Source organism: Aspergillus aculeatinus (genome assembly GCF_003184765.1).
Source record: "Aspergillus aculeatinus CBS 121060 unplaced genomic scaffold BO66scaffold_35, whole genome shotgun sequence".
NCBI lineage: Eukaryota > Fungi > Ascomycota > Eurotiomycetes > Eurotiales > Aspergillaceae > Aspergillus > Aspergillus aculeatinus.
This window is the reverse complement of record NW_020291504.1, coordinates 219,783-239,169: the sequence shown is the minus strand read 5'-3', so window position 1 is coordinate 239,169 and position 19,387 is coordinate 219,783. Positions and strand designations below refer to the sequence as shown.

The 19,387-nt window shown below is 55.3% G+C and overlaps 10 protein-coding genes across 10 annotated transcripts; 4 read left to right on the top strand and 6 right to left on the bottom strand.

Moving 5' to 3' along the window:
* Positions 1–523: 523 nt before the first annotated feature.
* On the bottom strand, positions 524–1,181 carry BO66DRAFT_393155 (terpenoid synthase). The gene has a single exon (XM_025647692.1). The coding sequence runs from the start codon at positions 1,169–1,171 to the stop codon at positions 641–643; it is 531 nt and encodes a 176-aa protein (XP_025502178.1). The 5' UTR covers positions 1,172–1,181; the 3' UTR covers positions 524–640.
* A 490-nt stretch (positions 1,182–1,671) lies between these two features.
* On the bottom strand, positions 1,672–2,876 carry BO66DRAFT_377670 (putative endoglucanase-1 precursor). The gene is made up of 4 exons (XM_025645766.1): positions 2,480–2,876; positions 2,297–2,421; positions 1,904–2,234; positions 1,672–1,833 (listed from the first exon to the last, which is right to left on the bottom strand). Exons 1-4 carry the CDS (start codon positions 2,758–2,760, stop codon positions 1,767–1,769), a joined length of 804 nt encoding a protein of 267 aa, XP_025502177.1. The 5' UTR covers positions 2,761–2,876; the 3' UTR covers positions 1,672–1,766.
* A 1,035-nt stretch (positions 2,877–3,911) lies between these two features.
* BO66DRAFT_440277 (YwbE family protein) lies at positions 3,912–4,406 on the top strand (the record flags this gene model as incomplete). The annotated part of the gene is made up of 1 exon (XM_025651239.1): positions 3,912–4,406. One exon carries the CDS (start codon positions 3,912–3,914, stop codon positions 4,404–4,406), a length of 495 nt encoding a protein of 164 aa, XP_025502176.1.
* A 2,413-nt stretch (positions 4,407–6,819) lies between these two features.
* Positions 6,820–8,687, bottom strand: BO66DRAFT_421635 (PLP-dependent transferase; the record flags this gene model as incomplete). The annotated part of the gene is made up of 2 exons (XM_025649978.1): positions 8,375–8,687; positions 6,820–8,317 (listed from the first exon to the last, which is right to left on the bottom strand). Exons 1-2 carry the CDS (start codon positions 8,485–8,487, stop codon positions 6,820–6,822), a joined length of 1,611 nt encoding a protein of 536 aa, XP_025502175.1. The 5' UTR covers positions 8,488–8,687.
* On the bottom strand, positions 8,596–9,107 carry BO66DRAFT_127626 (uncharacterized protein). Its single transcript, XM_025641969.1, has one exon. The coding sequence runs from the start codon at positions 9,055–9,057 to the stop codon at positions 8,704–8,706; it is 354 nt and encodes a 117-aa protein (XP_025502174.1). The 5' UTR covers positions 9,058–9,107; the 3' UTR covers positions 8,596–8,703.
* Positions 9,108–10,695: 1,588 nt separating this feature from the next.
* On the bottom strand, positions 10,696–12,006 carry BO66DRAFT_472794 (xyloglucan-specific endo-beta-1,4-glucanase A). The gene is made up of 2 exons (XM_025652992.1): positions 11,419–12,006; positions 10,696–11,362 (listed from the first exon to the last, which is right to left on the bottom strand). Exons 1-2 carry the CDS (start codon positions 11,748–11,750, stop codon positions 10,957–10,959), a joined length of 738 nt encoding a protein of 245 aa, XP_025502173.1. The 5' UTR covers positions 11,751–12,006; the 3' UTR covers positions 10,696–10,956.
* Positions 12,007–13,630: 1,624 nt separating this feature from the next.
* On the top strand, positions 13,631–15,124 carry BO66DRAFT_353186 (glutathione S-transferase omega-like 2). Its single transcript, XM_025644802.1, has 3 exons — positions 13,631–14,075; positions 14,134–14,598; positions 14,645–15,124. The coding sequence occupies exons 1-3, from the start codon at positions 13,656–13,658 to the stop codon at positions 14,810–14,812; spliced, it is 1,053 nt and encodes a 350-aa protein (XP_025502172.1). The 5' UTR covers positions 13,631–13,655; the 3' UTR covers positions 14,813–15,124.
* Positions 15,125–15,541: 417 nt separating this feature from the next.
* On the bottom strand, positions 15,542–16,401 carry BO66DRAFT_127560 (uncharacterized protein). The gene has a single exon (XM_025641967.1). It carries the CDS (start codon positions 16,200–16,202, stop codon positions 15,699–15,701), a length of 504 nt encoding a protein of 167 aa, XP_025502171.1. The 5' UTR covers positions 16,203–16,401; the 3' UTR covers positions 15,542–15,698.
* Positions 16,402–17,251: 850 nt separating this feature from the next.
* On the top strand, positions 17,252–18,679 carry BO66DRAFT_393150 (DUF4238 domain-containing protein). The gene is made up of 2 exons (XM_025647691.1): positions 17,252–18,512; positions 18,576–18,679. The coding sequence occupies exon 1, from the start codon at positions 17,311–17,313 to the stop codon at positions 18,265–18,267; it is 957 nt and encodes a 318-aa protein (XP_025502170.1). The 5' UTR covers positions 17,252–17,310; the 3' UTR covers positions 18,268–18,512; positions 18,576–18,679.
* BO66DRAFT_127541 (uncharacterized protein) lies at positions 18,349–18,999 on the top strand. Its single transcript, XM_025641966.1, has 2 exons — positions 18,349–18,516; positions 18,576–18,999. Exons 1-2 carry the CDS (start codon positions 18,429–18,431, stop codon positions 18,863–18,865), a joined length of 378 nt encoding a protein of 125 aa, XP_025502169.1. The 5' UTR covers positions 18,349–18,428; the 3' UTR covers positions 18,866–18,999.
* The last annotated feature ends 388 nt before the right edge of the window (positions 19,000–19,387 follow it).

The following is a 19,387-nucleotide window of genomic DNA, read 5'->3' as shown; positions in this document are numbered from 1 at the left end:
GGAACTAACGGAGCTTTCAGGACCTGCTAGTCATCACTTTACCCATTTCCTTATCCTGTCGAGTCACTGACCTGTCACCGCAGTAGCCCAGATTGCAGTGGGACCTTGCTCGCATGATTTTGGGGGCTGTAAGGGCCAATACAAACGTTCTGAGTCTCACGCTCTCAGCCAGTCCCTTGTACAGAAAGAAACGGCATATCCATCTCTCATCTCTCCACTGAAGCATAGATAGACGCCAGTCGGCTGTTGAAGACTGCACTTCTCAAACCCTCAGACGCGAAACCAACCCGCGCAATCCAGCATTAACCCCCAACCTCCCCTCCAGCCCGCCCAACACCTCCAGTATCCCCTCAAGAATCTCCTCCAACACCCTAGCCGTACCCTCCAGCGTTCCAGCACCTTTCAAAAGCTCAACCACCCTCCCCTTCACCTCACCCGAGACCCCTCCCCCCTCCCCTCTGCCCCCAGCCTCACCAAAAAGCAACCCATAAACCTCCTCGCCAACCTCACCCCCCTGGACCCTCAACAACCAAACCAGCGGAAACGAGAACTTCCCCTCATCCAAATCCTCACACCAACCTTTAGCCACCGAATACTACAGCACCACAATCAGCAATCACACCCCAGCCCAATAGACCCCTCATCTCTCACACCAAAGAAGAACCCAGACCCGACAAGAAAAGAAAGAACTCACCTCCCCCGTCAAATTCAACAAATCATCCCTAACCTGATAATACCTCCCTAGCAAGGTACCCAACCCCACCACCGTGACCTCCTCATCCACTTCCCGACCTGCCCCTAGCACCATCCACCGCACCACCAACCGAAACAAACTCCCCGTCTTGAGATCCACCATGCCCACATACTCCTCCACCGTGGGACATTCCCTCACACACGTCCAGTGGAGATCGAGCGCCTGCCCTTTTCCGAGGTGCTGCATCTCCTCGAGGAAGATGTCCAGGGCTTCGGCTCCGAGATGCTTCTGGATGGACGCGGTGAGGGTCATTAGGGTGTAAGTGGCTGCGTTGACGGTCGGTCCGGTTCCGAACTTGGTGTGCGCGGAGGGATGGCCCCGGCGGAGGGGGGAGGAGTCTTCTATATCGTCTAATCTGGTTTCCTTAGCGTTATTTGGGTAATGGGGATGAAGGGGGGAATGGGAGGGGGGGTACATGAGGATCGTGGTGAAGAGGGTGGCGGTTATCTCGCGCAGGGGTGCGGAGTATTCGTCGCGGAGGGGGAACCATACGGTAAGACTGTCGATGAAGCTGGCGAGGGTGTTCTTGCCGGGGATGGATTGCGTGTATTCTATTGGTGCTGTGCAGAGCTGGTGGGGTTCGGTTTAGTGAGGGGGGACTTGGGAGGTGGGTTTGGGGAGGAAGACCTTTTCTGCGGTTGCGGTTGCGGTTGCGGGGTTGAATGGGGCGCGGAGGGTTTGTCTCAGGGGTTTGCTGATAATGGGGGTTCCCTCATCGTGTGGTTCTAAGGGCTGTGGTTCCATGGTGTGGGTTAGTCGGATGGGTTGATGCGATGCTTGGGTGAGTTGATCAGAGGTTGACGTTTAAGTATACTATAACTTAGCCGCCGCTAGTGCTGTAAGCTACGCACCCCACTCTGCAGTCAGCCCTTTGGAGTAATGTTCAACCTTCTGCATATACATATACATTCTCTATTGATCTTCAAAATTATCTGCAGGCCAGCCTGAGGCACTCGCATGCGGGTACTTGCAGCCCAACTCCCCACCACCACTACCTCCCAACAACCCAGACCTAAGCCAGATCAATCTGCAGACCCAACGTCGCATTCAACACCGAGTTTCCATAAAAGAACTCCGTGCTATTCCAGCGTTAGCAACAGCCCCGTCACCCAATCACCACATACTCCCCGAGAAAGGGAAGAAACTCACCCGGCATTGCCAACATTCACATAAGTCTCCTCCGTGAACCGACCCAAGTTGACCATCGCCATCAGCCACTCGCGCAGATCGCCCTCGAACGCCCCCTCGAACTGGGTATCCGGGAGCAGCGAGCTGACGGTAATGCCGGAGTCGTCGTTCACGCCCTCGTACAGCTTCCAGGAGGTGCCGAACAGATCGTCGATGGTGGCGACGGCACCGTCGGTCCAGCCGATGGGGAGCTGGCCGCCCTCGTACTGCAGCCAGAGCATCAGCTCGTGCGACGAGGAGGAGGTCGAGTCGCCTTTGACGTCGTTGGTCATGAAGTCGAAGCAGGTGTTTCCTTTTCTCGTTAGCTCTGGCTCTGGAGTAGGGTTGAGCGAAATGGAGGGATTGGGCGCATACCCTTGAAGGCAGTGGTGTTGGTCCTGGTCCAGGTGTAGTCGGCCGGAATGGAGGAGATGGCCGAGATCTTGGTCTCGAGGTCCGCGGTGAGGCCGACGAAGGAGTAGCCCTTGGGCACGTTGTTGCTGCACCCGGCTTGTTAGTCGATGTGTTTGTGGAATTGATGGTGACAAGGGAACATACGTCGCCTCCACATATTCGATGTCCGTCACACTGCTCCAGACAACCTCCTTGGTGCCGTTCGCGGAGGTCGTCTGCGAGTCGTAGCCCGTGCACTGGGTGCCGACCGTCTCGGCGGCGTTGTAGAGCATGTTGTACACGATCCAGGGGGTGTCCTGCAGGATGATGTAGTCGTAGTCGCCGCAGAGGGTGGTGGCCGACTGCGCAGCAGCGCGGCGGGAGACGGCGGGCAGCGCCAGCGCTGACGAGAGGAAGAGGGGGGCGAGGGTGGCGGAGAGATGCATTTTAACGAGTGTGTAAATAAAAGAGTGAAACGATTGTAGGAAGAAGAAGAATGCAAACAATGGGGAGAATAAGTTGAAATGGAAGGCAATGGCTGTTCTTAAGGATTAAGCTTAAATTAATGGTGTTCGGACGGGAGGACAACAAGCTGAAACGGGAGTGGGGAGAGGCAGATGAAGGGATCATATGGAACCACTCTGAGACAGCGAGCGGATGGCATTGAGAGGTGGGTATTCGATGGGTGTTCTGATTTGCAGGCCACTTCAATCCAGCCGTGTAAGATGCCTAGCACACGTAGTTTCCTTGAAAACATTGTTTAGGTTAGTCTGCTTGATGTAGAGAGCAGATATATCAGTGTACAAGCAGCGCTTAGCTCCAGGTAAATAGATCATCCCACATATAAATGATGCTCTATCTATGTCCAAGATGGCTCGATGCCATTCTCCACAGTCATCCTTGCTATCCGGTGGTAGATTCCATCATTCAGATCAGAATTTGTAGGGGGTCCAGTGCAGTGGGCCGATCGCGCTGCCTCTTGGCAGGGACAGCCCTAGGTTCTCAACTCCTTTCCCATTTCGGAGATCTGATAAAGGATCTTCGAGTACATCTCCTATTCCCAGACATTATATACTCGTTTGAATGCTTTGCTTCGGTGTCTGACATATTTTAACACTACCATGGAGCAGCAGAATGCCTCAGGTGGCAATACCTTGGGCGCTTGCTTGTTCGATACCGCATTTTCTAAAATGAGGGAAGTCTAAATTGAACTAGTTATAGAAGCAGCTACCTATATAGTCTAGATTATCCATTGTTCTGCGCACCCCAGGCAGCATCTTCTACAGTATTAGGGAGGCATATAGAAAGCACCTCGCCACCAATTGACATCTCAAAACAAAAAGTCTATCTACCACCTTGAACCAATAATCAACCTTTCATATTACTCAAAAAGGAACAGAGCATCGCATCAATAGCTTTTACACCCATACCCAACCCTCAATCCACCCCACCACCGCTTGCACAAAGCCCGCACAAACCATGCACGGATGACTAATGGCTCACGTGATCCCCCCCACCCAAACCCATCAAACCCACAACCAACCACTGCACCTGCAACCCCTCCCCCATCAACCATCCCGCCCCATCCCATCACAAAATGCCCCGCGTCCCCACCACCAAAGAAGTCCTCCCCGGAGCCAACGTGAACATAGTCCTGAAAGCCGACCAACCCACCGGCCGCACCGTCTCAGGGACCATCGCCGACGTGCTGACGCGGGGCAACCACCCGCGGGGCATCAAGGTGCGGCTCACGGACGGGCGGGTGGGGAGGGTGCAGTCCATGAGCACGAGCACGGGGGGGCAGTCTTCAGACCCTGCTGCTGCAGCTGAATTCCCCCGGGGAAGAGCTCCCCGGGACAGGCGGGGGGAGGCGGCCGAGCCGCCGCAGAATATCGGGCTGGATGCGTTTATCACCCAGCCGTCGCGGCAGAAGCGACGGGGTGGGAGGGGGGAGGTTGCTGGTGGAGGGGGGCTGGATGGGGGTGCGGCGGCGGTTGCGGCGGCAGCAACGACGGTGACTTGTCCGGTTTGTGGGGTTTTTGAAGGGGATGAGGCGGCTGTTGCGTATCATGTTGCTTCGCATTTTGATTGAGGGAGTTGTGGTGGCGCTGGATGGGACTGGGACTGGGGTAGGAGTGGTGGGTAGTGGAATTGATCGGATTGAGCGGGCAGTTTTGTGACTTTACTGTGCGGGAGGTGTATGGATGCGCTCTGTTGTCGCGGGTTAGTGTGTTCTGGCTTCGCTGAAGTTATTCGGGTGTTGTACAGCAGGCGGGATGCGATTAGCTGACTGTGGTCTAGACGGCCTCTACGACATGGCTAGCGAAGACTTACAGGCAGGAGAAAGAGTATGATGAACATGGAATTTCCACCCCAGAGCTATGGGATGAGTGCTCGAGATGGTCTATCAAGCAATGATGCAATCGACAAAGGCGGGAAAGTCGAGCTGAGGGCTGCCTCACTCTATTCAACCAACTCTAGAATGTACATTCTAGGGACAGATCTCAAAATCCGTTCAGACATACACCCACAACCCTGAACATCATGGATAGGCAGCAAGTATACTTATTGCGAAGTATCCACAGAACAAGGCCCAAAATCGATAGCGCAAAAATCAGACACCCCAAGTCCAGTGCAGTAGTCAAGTTCTACGCGGAGAATCCAACTAAATCATTCTAGCGATATTAAACCCATTGGGTAGACGCTAATCGCTCATCGAACTGTCTTACCCATAGAATCACCAGGATGGATCTCACCCAGCACAACCAGGCAGCCAGGGTAAGGATGAAGGTACAGGTAATCCCCCATGTGGCAGTTGCTCATCCGTGGCACTGCAGCCGCGGGCGTCGCGTGGCGGCGGCTTTGCCCCCACTGCTGCTACACCAATACGAGGGTGAGGGCGCCGGGCTAGTCCGCGAGCGTCAGCTCCACCTCAGCCTCAGCCTCAGCCCTCACTTCTCAGTCCTGTCCTCAGCCCAATGCTGCTCAGCCTCCACTTTTCTTTCCTCTGTGTCTGGTAAGTTCTAGGTTGGTCCTCGGAAGAGATCGGTCATCTTGGCTATCAAACTACCCAGAATCCAACACTAATTCAGATATGGATTCCGCTAGCAGCCTCATTTCGATCCAGCTTTAGCAAATCACTACGTCACTCGAGCGCACCTCTCCACTGTCATAGCAGCATATACTATAACCTATATACAAGAGTACTATACACTCTCGATCTGCAAGAACTCTACCTATACATTCATCGCCTATTACCCAGCAGTAACATCCACCCAGTGTCTAATGTACTATCGACCATGTTCTCACCTCATAACTATCCTAAACAACAGCACCATACCCTGCAGTAGTATCCCTAGTAAGATCTATAAACTAGAATAGTACAGTACATACATGTACCTGCACACAAAGGCCCAGACTCCATCCCTACCCAACCATCCACCAGCCCAATCACCCTCCCCCTCCTCCTTTGTCCCCCCCCTCGAAAACATGAAACAGCCCCATCCAGCCCTCCCGTATCCGGAACCCAATCCACCACCCCGGCCACCACCACCACCACCACCGAAAATCCAACCCAGCCCACGAGCACGAGCCTCATACAGTAACACAACCCAACATCCCAAAACCCCAAACCCCAAACCACCTAGAACCAAGTAATCGCTACACAACAACCCAGCCAGACCACCCCACACCCATCCAATCAAAGAAAAGTAAGTCCCGAACACGAGCCTCCCGCCAGATACAGACGAGGCGAGATCGACAACCCACCTACCTTACCTTGCCTTAACTTATACTATAATCCAGGACCGTAAAGAATAGTAGTATCCACTAACGTTAGCGCAAAGCTAGAGCCCTCCAGGCATCGAACCAAACCAAACCAAACAATCCCATTCTTCTTGCATCACCCGCCTAGACGAGACTATCGCTAACTCAGGTATAGCGTTGTGCTCACTGTCTCTCATTCAAGATGGCCGGGGTAGTCCATCCATCCGTGCACCAACACTTGAATTGAGAGAATCTCAACTCAGCCGCAAAAGCAACCACCCAAAACAGGGCTCAAGGGTCAAGGGCCGGGGGGTGGGTTGTCGAGCTAACCAGATTTTCCGCTAGCTACAAGTAAGTAGGCACTAGGATATGTGGATGGGTGGATGGTGATGGTGCAGTGGAGATAGGACAGGACGAACGATCGGATCTTCCTGGGAGGTACGGAGTGGAGTGGACTGCGGGGCTGGACACTAACTTACTACGAGGTCAAAGGATGGGACTATTGCTGCCGAAAAAGCAATTATGTGGCGACATGTCCACACCACCAATAACATGCGGGATTGGAAATCAGGATTGAGGGATTAGGAGTCAAGTATCAGGATCTGAGTTTCTGGGCGGGCGAGATGGCATCATTGTTTTGTAGTATTGTAGGTTACACTATCAAGATCATATAAAAACTAACCCGACTAGTGAAAACAGATCCACACCAAGCATGCTTTCCCCAAATCCTATACACCAAGCTAACACTCCGTCCTCGCCACCAGCCCCTCCGTCCCCGTCACCCGATCCCGATACATCCCCTCCGCCCACCCCAAGAACCGCTCCACATCGCTCACGTTCGACACCAGCCCGAACGACACCCGCACCGCCCCGCCTGACGGCAGCCCCAGCAGCTGGATATACTCCTCCACCGTCAGCGTGTCCCTGAACCGTCTCCGCAGGCTGCGGAGCAAGGACTTCGTGATCCCAAAGGCGTGCTCCGCCGCGCCGGGATTACAGAAACACCCCGTGCGCAGCGAGATGCCCGCCGCGGCGGACTCCGTCGCGACGATGCGCTCGTCAACGATCTTTCCGGTTCGATCCAGGAAATTGAAGGCGATCGTGCCGCCGCGGTCGCCGCCGGGATCGACGCCGGGGCTGTTCGGGTCAGGCGCGGGCCCGTAGATCTTCACCATCGGCGAGCCGTCGCTGTGTCGCAGCGCCTGCAGCCCCGCCAGACAGTACCCCGTCAGGCAGCGGACCCGGGTGCGGATGTTCTCCATGCCCAAAGATTCGATCCACTTCAGCCCGACCGAGATCTCGGGGATCGCCAGGAAGTTCACCGTGCCGTCCTCGAACGCCCCCTCCGTCGTGGTCAGGCTGTGCCAGTGCACGCCAGTGAGCACGGCTTGCACGGTCCCCCCGGCAAACCACGGCCGGGAGAGGCGGGCGAGGGCGTCCTTGCGGGCGACTAGGCATCCCAGACCTGTCGGGAAGCCAAAGACCTTGTACCAGCTCATCAGAATGAAGTCCGGTTGCGGGTTGGCCGGGGAAAGGTCTAGTCGGTTGGTGGGAAGGTACGCTGCTGCATCGAGCAGAACATCATAGCCGGCGTGCTGGGCCGTCGTGATCCACTCGAGTGGGTGGCGGACGCCGCTAAAGTTGCTCTGAGCCGGATAGGCGAAAAGACCTTTGCGTTTCTTCGGACGAGCCTTCGCATCTGAAGATCGACGAGTCCAGGGCCATGTGGTTGGTGTGAGTGCAGAGGCTAGGGCATCAGGATCGACGCGCAGCGACGGGGTCTGGAGCGGGAGGTAGACCGTGCGCGCGTGTCGGCGACGGGCGTACTCTCGGATGCCATTCACCGAGTTGTGGTTGTCAGCGGTGAGGAGGAAAGTCGAGTTGCGGCCGAAAGGGTAGGACTCCCCGATAAGTCGGGCGGCCCCGGTGGCGTTTGCTGTAATGATCACGGTGTAGGTATCTGGGGACGCGTTCAGGAAGCGCAGCACATCGGCGCGGGCTTGTTCCACGAGCTTAGTTGAAGCTTCGCTGGTCGGGTTGGCGGAGTGCGGGTTGCTGAACAGGTCCACGCTGAGTCGTGCCTGATGTGCTTGGTACTGCGCTTTGGCAGCTAGTCCGGCCCCAGTATAGTCCAGGTAGACATGGTTGTTCTCGTCGAGGTAGCTGTACTCGGTTGCACGCAGCCGGTCGAATGAAGCAGTCGTCTCGTATTCAGGAAAAGTCTCCAGAATATTCCGGCTGGTGCTGACAGCAACCTCGGGCTCAAGCTCGCTGGTTGGAAGACTGGAAGTAGACGAAGGAGGGGTAGGAGGCAGACGGGAAGGGGCTTTGAGGGTATATCCTAGTGAAGGGGGGATGGCCAGCTTCAGGTCAGCCGGGGGGAGCATCTGCGGGACGAATGACTGCATGTTGGGAAGCAAGTATGTAACGAATCAATAATCAGGTGTGTAGAGAATATGGTTGGACCTGAGGCAGACAACCAGCGAGGGGTCGCCTTTATAGCTTCGCAAGGGGACCCCTATGCTGTGAGATTGAGTTCCTCAGCCGGGCACACAAAGCCATTCTTCGATCGAGACCATCAGCCTCCCGCCGTCAATCTGGCCCGAGGAAATCCCATGATACTGTCAGGCGAACCCTCCGAGCCAGCCGGGTGCGGTTCCCCCTGCGCCAGAGAATCCTGCGCCTCGGCGTCTCTCCCCCCCACGACCCCCGACTCGTGTTTGCTGACCGCCGTCATTCGCAGACGGCGCAACCCGCCATGGATCAGGGGTGGTGGGAAGGGAGTATCCTAGCTGGATAGTGGATATCCTCATGCAGGTCCAGCTCTGTTGCGTGCTGATAACGGCAGTGCAGTCACCGTGGCCGGCGTTCGTTGTGATGCTTATGCGAGCTGGATGCGGTTGGCACGACGAGAACCCTGTTGCGGGGTGATAAGATGTGAGCAGGTCGCATTGTACCGCCAAGCAGCCAAGCGACATTGGGGCCCAACGAGACCAAAATTCGGTCCTGTGAGGGCAGTGTTCGTGTTCTGGAGATAGTAGGTAAGCTTAGCATTCCCGACAGAAAAATGAGGAGAGCTGACTGTCGATCTAGACATAATAGCCTTGTTCGCAGGACGGACACGACAAGACAATAGCCGGAATAAGCGACACTCGCTCGAGCCAGCGATTTAGCCATTGCGCTTCAATTGGCCGGCGTATAGCAGCCAGACTATTGCTCCTAGTGCGATTAATGCGCTGAATAGCCTATGAGATGGCCTAGGGCGACTCGCCACTAGCACATCTCGCAGACCCTGGTACGAACATGTGTTCCTGGTCGGGAAAGAAAGCATAGAGGTCATCTGCTGGTCGATGGATTGGGCGAATGCCAGCTTCCCAGCTGCCCCTCAGGTTCACTTTGCTGACATACCTGGTGGCGTCGCAGGACTGGGCTGGCTGCTCTAGCGGAGGAATTGGAATGATATCACAGTGACAAACGTGCTGATTCCGACGCCGTTCCCATCGTTGATGTCGAAGACAGTCAAGCGGCATAAGGCGGAGATAAACAAGTATCGTTGGTAAGGATCAGGGATGAAGCAAAGGAAGAGGAAGCCTTCCTCGGTCGACCGCCAGCCAATCCGGAGATGTTTTCACCGCCCGCTCGGACCATTTGTTCTTTTCCTTCTCTCCTTCTTTCCTTCTTCCCCTCCCCCAAACTCAATCATCAATGCTTTGATCTACAACTGATCTACAACTCACAATCCATTTGTTACATTATGTGGGGAAATCTCCCAGCGCTGCTCTATCTTCAATTCAACCATTACAAACCCATCTACTCCCCTGAGGCATGAATCCCCCCCAGTATGACGGACATACCCAACGACCAACCGCAGCCCGACAGACCGAGTATTTGGAATTGCCCATGCATCGCATCACAGCCCACCGAATCACGGCGGCTAATTCTCCTTCCTGCGTGCATGGCATCTGATTGAAGGATTCCAGTTGCGCCCACCGATGTATCCGCGTCCTGACTGCACTGGCCATCACTCGAACCGTCGACTGGAGTTCAGGCTCGACAGTCAGAGTTTACTAAGGGTGCCTACGGAGGTGTCCACTAATTAAGGCTGCATTGGCCGCCGGGCACTCCGCAGATCCACGGCTCAGGGTCACTGCTGCTCCACCAACACGCAGTGGTATAGTCCTCGCTAATCGCATTGGCCTTCTTAATCGAAGATATTCGACTCGTGAAGTACTATAGATGGGATCCGGCACCGGTATCACCCGGGTCACACAGCGGCATGGTCTGCGTCACCCCAGCGTCGCACGGCCGCGCAGGGTGACTCGTGTATGTGAGACCTGCGTGAGCCTTGGAATCCGGACGGTCGGTGAGGGTGAGTCGCGTCGACGGCATTTGCTGCGACCATCTGATCTGGATTTGGGGGGTGTTGCGAGTGCGAGTACCGAGCGGGGTATGCGTGGGTTATACGCAGGGGGGTGGTGGATATCATGCACTGTCGCTCTCTAGCGTCCATTGTATAGTCCTCCGTTCAACGCCCCGAAATGTGACAGGAATGCGGTTCTCGTCCAATCACCCCTTCAAAGCTAGTGACCAGATCCCATGACCGGATATTTCCGCAACCCAATCTCGCATCCTCAATCGTGGAATCTCCCGCACAGTATCATTCGATTGCCAGTGGCAATAGCTATCACATCGATCGTTATCGGGCAAACAGTACTCTACACACTTTCCACTATCCATCTCCCTTCTACGCAGCTCGCATACTATCTTTTGATTGCCAGCAGGAATAGTTATCACATCGGTTGAGCTATCGCATATCCACCAACTCTACACACTTTCCACTATCCATCTCCCCTCTGCGCAGCTCGCAAACCACCCTACTAAGCGTTGATGCTAATCTCATACGGCGCAACAGTAAACCACGCATCCGACCCCGTCATCGGCTCCGTCCCCGCCCCAAGCGTCTGGAGGTACAGACTCGACGAGACGCCCTCGTTGTCGATCAGATAGTTGAAAAAGTCCATGATATCGCCGGAGTAGTCCTGGACATTCTCACGGGCCACGAAGCTGAAGACGGTCCAGTCATTGGGGCCCTTGTACAGATCCCACACGCGGCCGCCGATGGTCGGGCTGGCGATCGGACCGTCCGCGTTGCCGATCGGCTCGATGCCGCCGTACACGCCCAGCCAGACCATGACCTCGTACTCGTGGGTGGCGGTCGTGGAGGCGGTGGTGGAGAAGAAGGCGTCGTAGGAGACGTCGGCTTTGAGGTCGGTGCCGGTGTAGCTGTTGACTGGTTAGTGGGGGGTGCCTGTCGCTTGCAGCATGCTGCAAAGACTTACCTCCACGACCACGTAGTGGGGATGCTGGTGATGGAGCTGAGTTGCTTCGCGCCGACGTTCAGCACCGCGTTGGGGTAGCTCTTGACGTAGTCGGCGCCGCCGGCCCAGGTCCACGAGGTCTGCCACGAGATGGAGTTGCCGCTCACGTAGTCGAGGTAGGTGCACTCCGAGCCGGAGGTGGCGTAGTCCTCGCCCCAGAGGTTGTTGTAGAGGATGAAGTCGTCGGTGGTGATGATGTTGTTCTTGGTGCAGATGCTCTCGATCGCGTCGCGGGCGGTGCGATGCGCGGCAAGCGCGGGCGCAGCGAGGAGGGCAACAGCGTACGGTCTCATGACGATAGCACGACGGAGTTGAATTTTGTCCGATTGACTGACCTTGAGAAGAGCGAAGATGATCGCGATTAAATCCTCGGTCGCAAATTCAGGGGGTTCCGCCCCCACGGGTTAGCGTGATAGCGTCTCTGCTTCCATGGCAGTGTTGATCCTCTGATTGCCTGTTCCTGACTCCATGTTGGTGGCTGAGCCGGAATTAGATCGGTGTTGCTTGAAGCTTGGGGTCCACCTCGGGGCGATGCCAAGTTCGATTGGCAGATCGATATCCGCACTATCAGGCTGTCTGCCTTGCTTGAGGATTCACACATCGCTTCATGGTCACATGATCCCCGGTAGTTGACGGGAAGGACACTCCGATAGACATTCACGTGACCTTGAATCGCTAATACCGGTTCTTCTCAACTTCACCGTCCTCCTCATCTTAAACTAATTCCGTGGAAGTATTTTCAAATCAGGTCAATCTCACTTTAACACAGAGACACACCACCAGAAAGAATTAATCTCGGGGTTAGCCGTGAAAAGCAGCCACCCATATACGCCTCTGGGATATTCCTATGTATCCCCGCAAGCTGAGCGGTGTAGCCAAGGTGATTGACGGTACCGTACTAGTATAGAATCACAGGCATTCATCGACGCACCCTAGGATCATTCCGCGATAGCAGAGCCAGAGACAGAAGAATTCCTTGCTGCTGAAAGGTTGTTGTGCGTTCACTCAACCTTCGAAGGCAGCATCCAAAGCATTTTGGCCCACACGTTTCCTCAAAAGAATAATCCTTAGACCGTGTTCTTGGGCGGGGAGCAACACGGCCACGTGATACTCGAAGACAATATCTAGATTGTATTATTGTGCTGTTCTAATATAAGATATAAACCTCTGGTGAGATGAGACACCACATGACATACGTAAGTGATATGTCGGTTGGCTCAGGCTCGATCTATGATCAGTTGCATGTTTTGCCAGTAGTTGAATTCCTTTACCATCAGAAGCCTTATAATCTTCTTTGTTCAAATTATGACTACTTTGTCGTACAAGCAGCTTCGCGGTCAATCGTCACCTCAAGGCGTTGTATCTAGTTATCACTATCCCATTGGGCTTGTAGGTAGTCATTGGAAGAAATTTAGGTAGCACAGAATGAGAGCTCCAGCAGCAGATGCACTATCGCGCGTTTTCTCTTCTCTCTAGTATATACAAACTAACGGAGGAGACTCCTACTAGGTCTATTCAATCCCGGAATGCAAATCCGTTTGGACTTAGCCAGGCGATGAAGTGAGCGGCCCCATTCTCCTCTGTCAATCGGCATTCGGTTTCTTATGTTGTACAGCCCTTGCCCATCGGGTGCCCTCATGCATTCACATTTGCCTCGTTGGCCGCGCGTCGGGAGTGCGGAGTGGTTTCCAATCAAAAATGCCTCGATCAAGCTATCGAGCGGTAGTACGTCTTCCCCAGTAGGGTTGTTCAGACTTTATAGCGTGCTATTGTCATCTCGCACAGTCGCCTAGCGCTGCTATATCGTAGTCCATATACCTGGAATCATGAAAGCTTTATTCTCTCAGTGGTCTTGACAGTTGTCTAAACAATTACCTGTACTCATCACTTCATAAATCGAATGAACTTGGTCTCTGTAACAATCTTTACTTGAGAAAGAGGTCTAGCTTCTCAATCTGATGAGTGTAATGTTGCTGCCCTACTAGACACATTGATATCTGCCCATACTTACTTTGATAGGTGAAGTGGCTATTACGGTGGCCTTACTGGGTTGCTGCCGATTACTGTATGTTGAGTTAACTACCGTAGTTAGCGCAAATGACGTCAGCGGGCCGTCCCCGCACCGCATGTCACCACCAACCTACCGCAGCAACTTGAGCTTCACACTTGAGCTTCACATCTACCCAAATCAGCACACAATGGCCTCCGAATCTGCCGCCACACCTCCCTCCTCCGAGCAGGTACATCAGCCTGGCACCGCCGACGGCTGGCACGGCATCATCCCCAGCAATGCCTTCCCCGCCGAGCCCCACCGCTACCACCTGTACATCGGGCTGTTCTGCCCGTTCGCGCACCGCGTCAACTTCGTCCGCCACCTGAAGGGCCTCACCAACATCATCCGCACCAGCGTGGTCAAGCCATACCCCAAGGGCGACTCGAAAGGCTGGCCCGGGTGGAAGTTCCCGGCCAGCGACACCGAGTACCCCGGCGCGACGGTGGACCACCTCTTCGGGGAGGACTACCTGCACAAGGTGTACTTCCGGGCGGATCCGGAGTACAAGGGACGGTACTCGGTGCCGTTGCTGTGGGACACGAAGAGCAACACGGCCGTTGCTAACGTATGTCCCTGTGGTCGTCGGATTTGGCCCCTCCTCAACCGCTCACAGACAGCAACAGGAAAGCATCGACATCCTGCGCTGGCTGCCCCGCGCCTTCGACGCGCACATCCCGCCCGCCCTCGCCGCGATCGACCTGTACCCGTCCCACCTGCGCGCCAAGATTGACGCCATCAGCCCCTGGCTCCAGGCCGACCTCAACACCGGCGTGTACAAGGCCGGCTTCGCCGAGACGCAGGAGGTCTACAACGAGAAGGTGATCCCGGTGTTCGGGGCGCTCAACAAGCTCGAGCGCCTCGTCGCCGCCCACGGCGGGCCGTTCGTGCTGGGCAGGGAAATGACGGAGCTGGACGTGCTGCTGTACGCGACGCTGATCCGCTTCGACACGGTGTACGTGCAGCACTTCAAGTGCAATCTCGGGACGATTCGGCACGACTACCCCGTGTTGCATAACTGGCTGAAGGGCATGTACTGGGATGTGCCGGCGGCGCGCGCGAGTACGGACTTCCGGCATATCAAGGAGAATGTAAGTTGTGTTTCCCGGGGGGGTTGGGCAGAGCTGATGGAGGCAGTATACCAAGAGTCACGAGATGATCAATCCGAGGGCGATCACGCCGGTCGGGCCGTATCCGGATGTTGAGGAGGGGGTGGAGCGGGATTGGGGGGTGTTGAGGGTGGGAGGGGTGAAGCACCCGAAGGTTTTGGAGTATGAGGCTGGGATTCCGGATGTAGCTGTTTAGGACTGGGTTGTCAGGATGTCTAGGATATCCCTGAAAGTGGTCAGTCGCAAGACCCGATGGTGAAATGTAGAGCATTCATTAGCAGTAGCCTGTCAAGAGAGAAGCAACACCCAGCCAGAGCTTCCTGAACCTCGGTGCAGGTGAAAACGGCGATCGCTTCCTACATACTCTTTTCCAGGATGCTCACCATAATTTGAGCAAAGACTGCAACTCACTACTAGGATCTTATCTCGAAGAATTAGAAGGGTGACGATCATTAATGTGCCTCGGCCAACGCGAAGCAACCAGCGTCGCAGCTGAAGTATATTTCGGGCACCAGGAACCCGCCGGGACGATCGGCTCGAGATCGCCAGGAACCTACCACAGTTCCCATTTTTGGAGGCTCCGCATGCATCGCGTTCTGAATGAACATCAGAGTGAAATGTGTCTTCAGTGTCTCGCTAACCTGCATAAGATGTCACAGGATAGTCCGGAGGCACCCCGCCGTTTCACCCTACCCCACACCGTTCCATCTATTTCCGACCACGGAGTCCTGCAGGAGTTCATGCAGACAAGAGTTACTGATCACTGACCACTGACCACTGACCACCTGTTCGCCCGCTTTCCATAGGCCTAGAACCATATCCATACTCGAAATCGTAAACAAACAGGCACTTACCACCATAAACCACTCTTCCCCAACCAAACCACCCCAAAAACAAGTCCCCGAGGACAAAACACGAGCACAAGTACAAACCCTCCGGCCCAAAATTCAGTCCCCGCTGGATCTCTCCCGACGCGATCCAACCCAACGCGACCCAAAAATCGAGCCACCTCAACCTCCGACAATAGAACCTGCAAGTTGAGATTCAGATACGAAACCCAATTCTCAGGAAAGCCCCTACCCCTATCTCCCACCACGCACCCACCACCCAGTGCAGTACTGTGCAGCACAGAAAAGAAGCAAGATATAAACCCCGTCTCCTCCCCCTATAGCCCAAAATCCATCAACAACATCGCAGGCTCGGTTTTCTTCTTCAGTCCACTCCATTCCATTCCCTCCGCACAACCATCCAACCATCCATCCAACCATCCAATCTCTAACAAGACCAGCTAAGATAATCCCTAATCCTAATCGTGCGCCCCCCTCCCCTTCACACAGCCAAACCAACCCCCACCCCCACCCCCACCCCAACATCCGACATTCTAAAAGCAACAGCAACAGCAAGAACAGAAAATGCAGTTCACCATCCTCACCACCCTCACCACCCTCTTCCTGGCCGCCTTCGCCGCCGCCAACCCGGAGGCGAACCCCGAGCCGTTCAACATCGGCTTCGGCGTCGATGCCGCTGCCAACGCGGCCGCCGAGGTTGCCGCGCAGGCCGGGGCGGGGCTGGGCGCGGGAGTGCATATCTAAGCCCCCCACCAGCTTGCGGAGATCAAGAGGCTGGTAAGTGGTTCAGATCTTTTGGCGCTCTGTTATTGGTGCGCTAACCTATCTTTCTCTTGAGTAGTTGAAAGGCGGATTCATTGTTGGTGAATTTTGCAGTGCGGTGGTTGGTATGGATGGGTTATTTAAGTTCGGAATCATCTTCGGTTGGTTGGTTGGTTGGTCGGATGGCTGTCAGACATAGGGAGAGAGACTGGGTCTCGAGCAGTTCTTGTCTTTAGTTTCGCTAATGGAAGTTGAGGTTATGATATTGTGTTTCCCGTTGTGGGTCATTGCGAGGTGCAAGGATCATACGGTGGCACCTGGTAGCTGTGGAGTCAAAGTGCAGTAGTGATTACCTGGTACTAATCTCTTGAGATATGGGTAACATGATTACCATGAGGTGTGCATGTGGATCGGTAAAGCAAGGCTTGCCTGTTTGGTTGATATCATCCTGCTCTACTACTACCATATCGGTGTTTAATCAGTCATCAGTCCCCGATATCCCAATCAACGATTCTGTCAAACGAGTACTTGATCCTTGCTAGCCAGTCCCCTCTGGATTGAAGCTACCTACTTTTTGTCGCATAGACCAAGTACTCACTGCCGACAATTCGTGGGAAGTGATCGTAGTCCCATCCAGATTTCTCTAGGCTCGACCCCAAGACCCGCAAGTCACTGAAGTGGTGCGCTGTAATAACTTTATCCCAAGAGAGATGATTATATCGACAAGGACAGACATAGGCATATCTGATTTAGACAAGCACCATTTTCGTCATAGGCGAGTCCGACCGGACCAAAGATAAATGCGGCACAGTTGGCATGCCTCGTTGGTGGAGGCGCTAAACGTCACGGCTGGGGTACGACGGTACCCTCGTCACCATGTGACGGCGCTTGCATCGTGGCTGGCTTGCACCTCATCAAGAGATCGTGGCCTGTCGTTTCTGGTCAAGGCTGACGAGGCGCACACTGTGCGGAGGGTCATTACAGACAAGAGACCCCCTCATTCTCGCCGTCGCCATGCTGCTCTCTTCGTTCCCAAGATACCCCACTGTCCACCTACCGATCCTTCAAGCTCTTACGTCTAGAAATGGCGAACATGACAGATCGCGGGCAGCAGAAACATCATTTTATTCCCCGGTTTATCCTGCGACAGTTCGCCCCGAGGGAGCAGCCACCAGCCGGCCCGGCCGCATCCCCCAGCGCAGCCTCGCGCTGTCGCGACTTTCTCGTGAACAAAGTCGACCTGCAGATTCCAGCGCTCACCCAGCGTCCGGTGTCGACGGAGTTCGCCCTTGTGGACATGTACCGCGACCCGGGGTTCGACGAGAACCCGAACCACCTGGAAGAGAAGCTCTCGAGGGTCGAGGGTCGCGCGAGCGAGATCATCGACAAAGCGCGTCGGACCTTCGCCGCCCGGGGCTCGATTCTCACGCTGCAACGGATCGAAGTCGACACCCTGCGCAAGTTTCTCTTCCTCATGAAGTATCGGAACACGGGGATGTTCGACCGGTACAACCACGACGATGCCCGCAGCTACCAGGCCGACGACCGCGCGCGTATGTTGCGGTACATGCAGACCAAAGGATTCACGGCGCCGCGTGACGTGTGGTTCGACAACCTGCGGCAGATCCTGGACCTGGAGCTGGATGACCCGAGGAGAAGCTGGCGCGAGACGCTGCGCCGCCGGATCTACCCGGACGACGCGGCCATGTTCGAGCATCATCTCCTGCACAGCTTCATGGCGTTCGGGGAGCCGGACGACCCCCCGGAGGAGTTTCTGCTGACCGAGAACGCGTTTGGGATCTTCGAGGGGCCGTGCTCGACGACCGTGGACCCGCAGAGCGGGCTTCGGGAGGTGAGTGTGTACACCGAGTTCCACACTTTCGCACCGCTCGCGCCTCGACTCGCGATCATCCTGCGGAGCCACCTGCTGCCGTTCCCGGGCGATCAGGGGCTCGCGCAATCCCTACGCGCCAGCCTGGTAGAAGCACAGCGCGCGGCCCACCACCAGCCGGACGAGCATCGAGCGATATCTGGCAGATGAGGACCCTCGCTTGAAACAAGTGCTGGACGTGCCGGGCGACCGACGGCGCGCATACCTCGGCGCACTGCAGAAAGTCCTCACCGATCTGGGCGGCTCGGCCCGGTGTCGCATCCACCCGTTCGACCTCGCGGCGGCGCGAGTCCGGGTCCATATGGCCATGAATGTGGGGTTGCTGGTTGGGGTCCAACTGCTGGAGAGCCTGCCGCCGCGATGCCTGCCGCCCGTGTATCGTCGGCTCAGACCAGGTAAGTCAGTCGTAGTCTAGTCGAGCGATCACAGAGCCCGTGGATGCTGACGCGGTCGCGTAGACGCCACCCTGGAGACGTTCTGGTACGACCTAGATCAGGCCAGACGACTCATGGTGCTGAGAACAAAGATTGATCGGGCGATCTCGACCTCCAAGCTCACAGAGGGGGCCAAGGCCCTGGTCCGGGGCCGAAGAGATGTGTTCTTCGGGAGCTTCCCCCCTGGAAGACAGTGGCTGCTGTGGAAGATCGCGCGGAACATGAGCCGGTGTGACGTGGGCGATACTCTGGATTATATCCCAATCCTGGACCTGAATGGCCCTGAAGATACGTTATGGAGCACGCCGTTCTGATTGTCAGGTTGGGAGCCGTCAGAGTTCGCGGCGTATGGATCTCAGGGTGATCGAGGCGTATCTCGCCCTTTTCTTTTCGTTTCTGAAGGGGAAGGGAGAGCAGGCTCTGGAACAAGCTACTCATCACTCACATGTTGGAACGAGTTGAGGACTGCGAATTTATTGCCATGACAAAACATAACTGGTCTCGAAATGTAGGTAGTCTTTTTCGTGTTCGGTAGTGCCGGGTTCGAGGTGAGTCGCCGGACCCCAGCCTGGTTACCTGGTATCAATTTGATTTCAATATGTGATCCATCCAAGTCTTCCTTTCATTACAGAAGTGAATATGGTCAAGAGGTCTAATATTAATGCAGTAATCGACCAGGGGGGGACCCCATCTAAAGTAAGCTGTCAGAGACTCCTTGAGTCGAATATATTCTTTACAAACAACGTCAGTCGAGATTTCGACCATGGAAGATCTTGTACCTCTCTATGGGATATCCCCGAGCCTTAAGCAGAGAGGGGTGTAACAAAGTTTGAAGC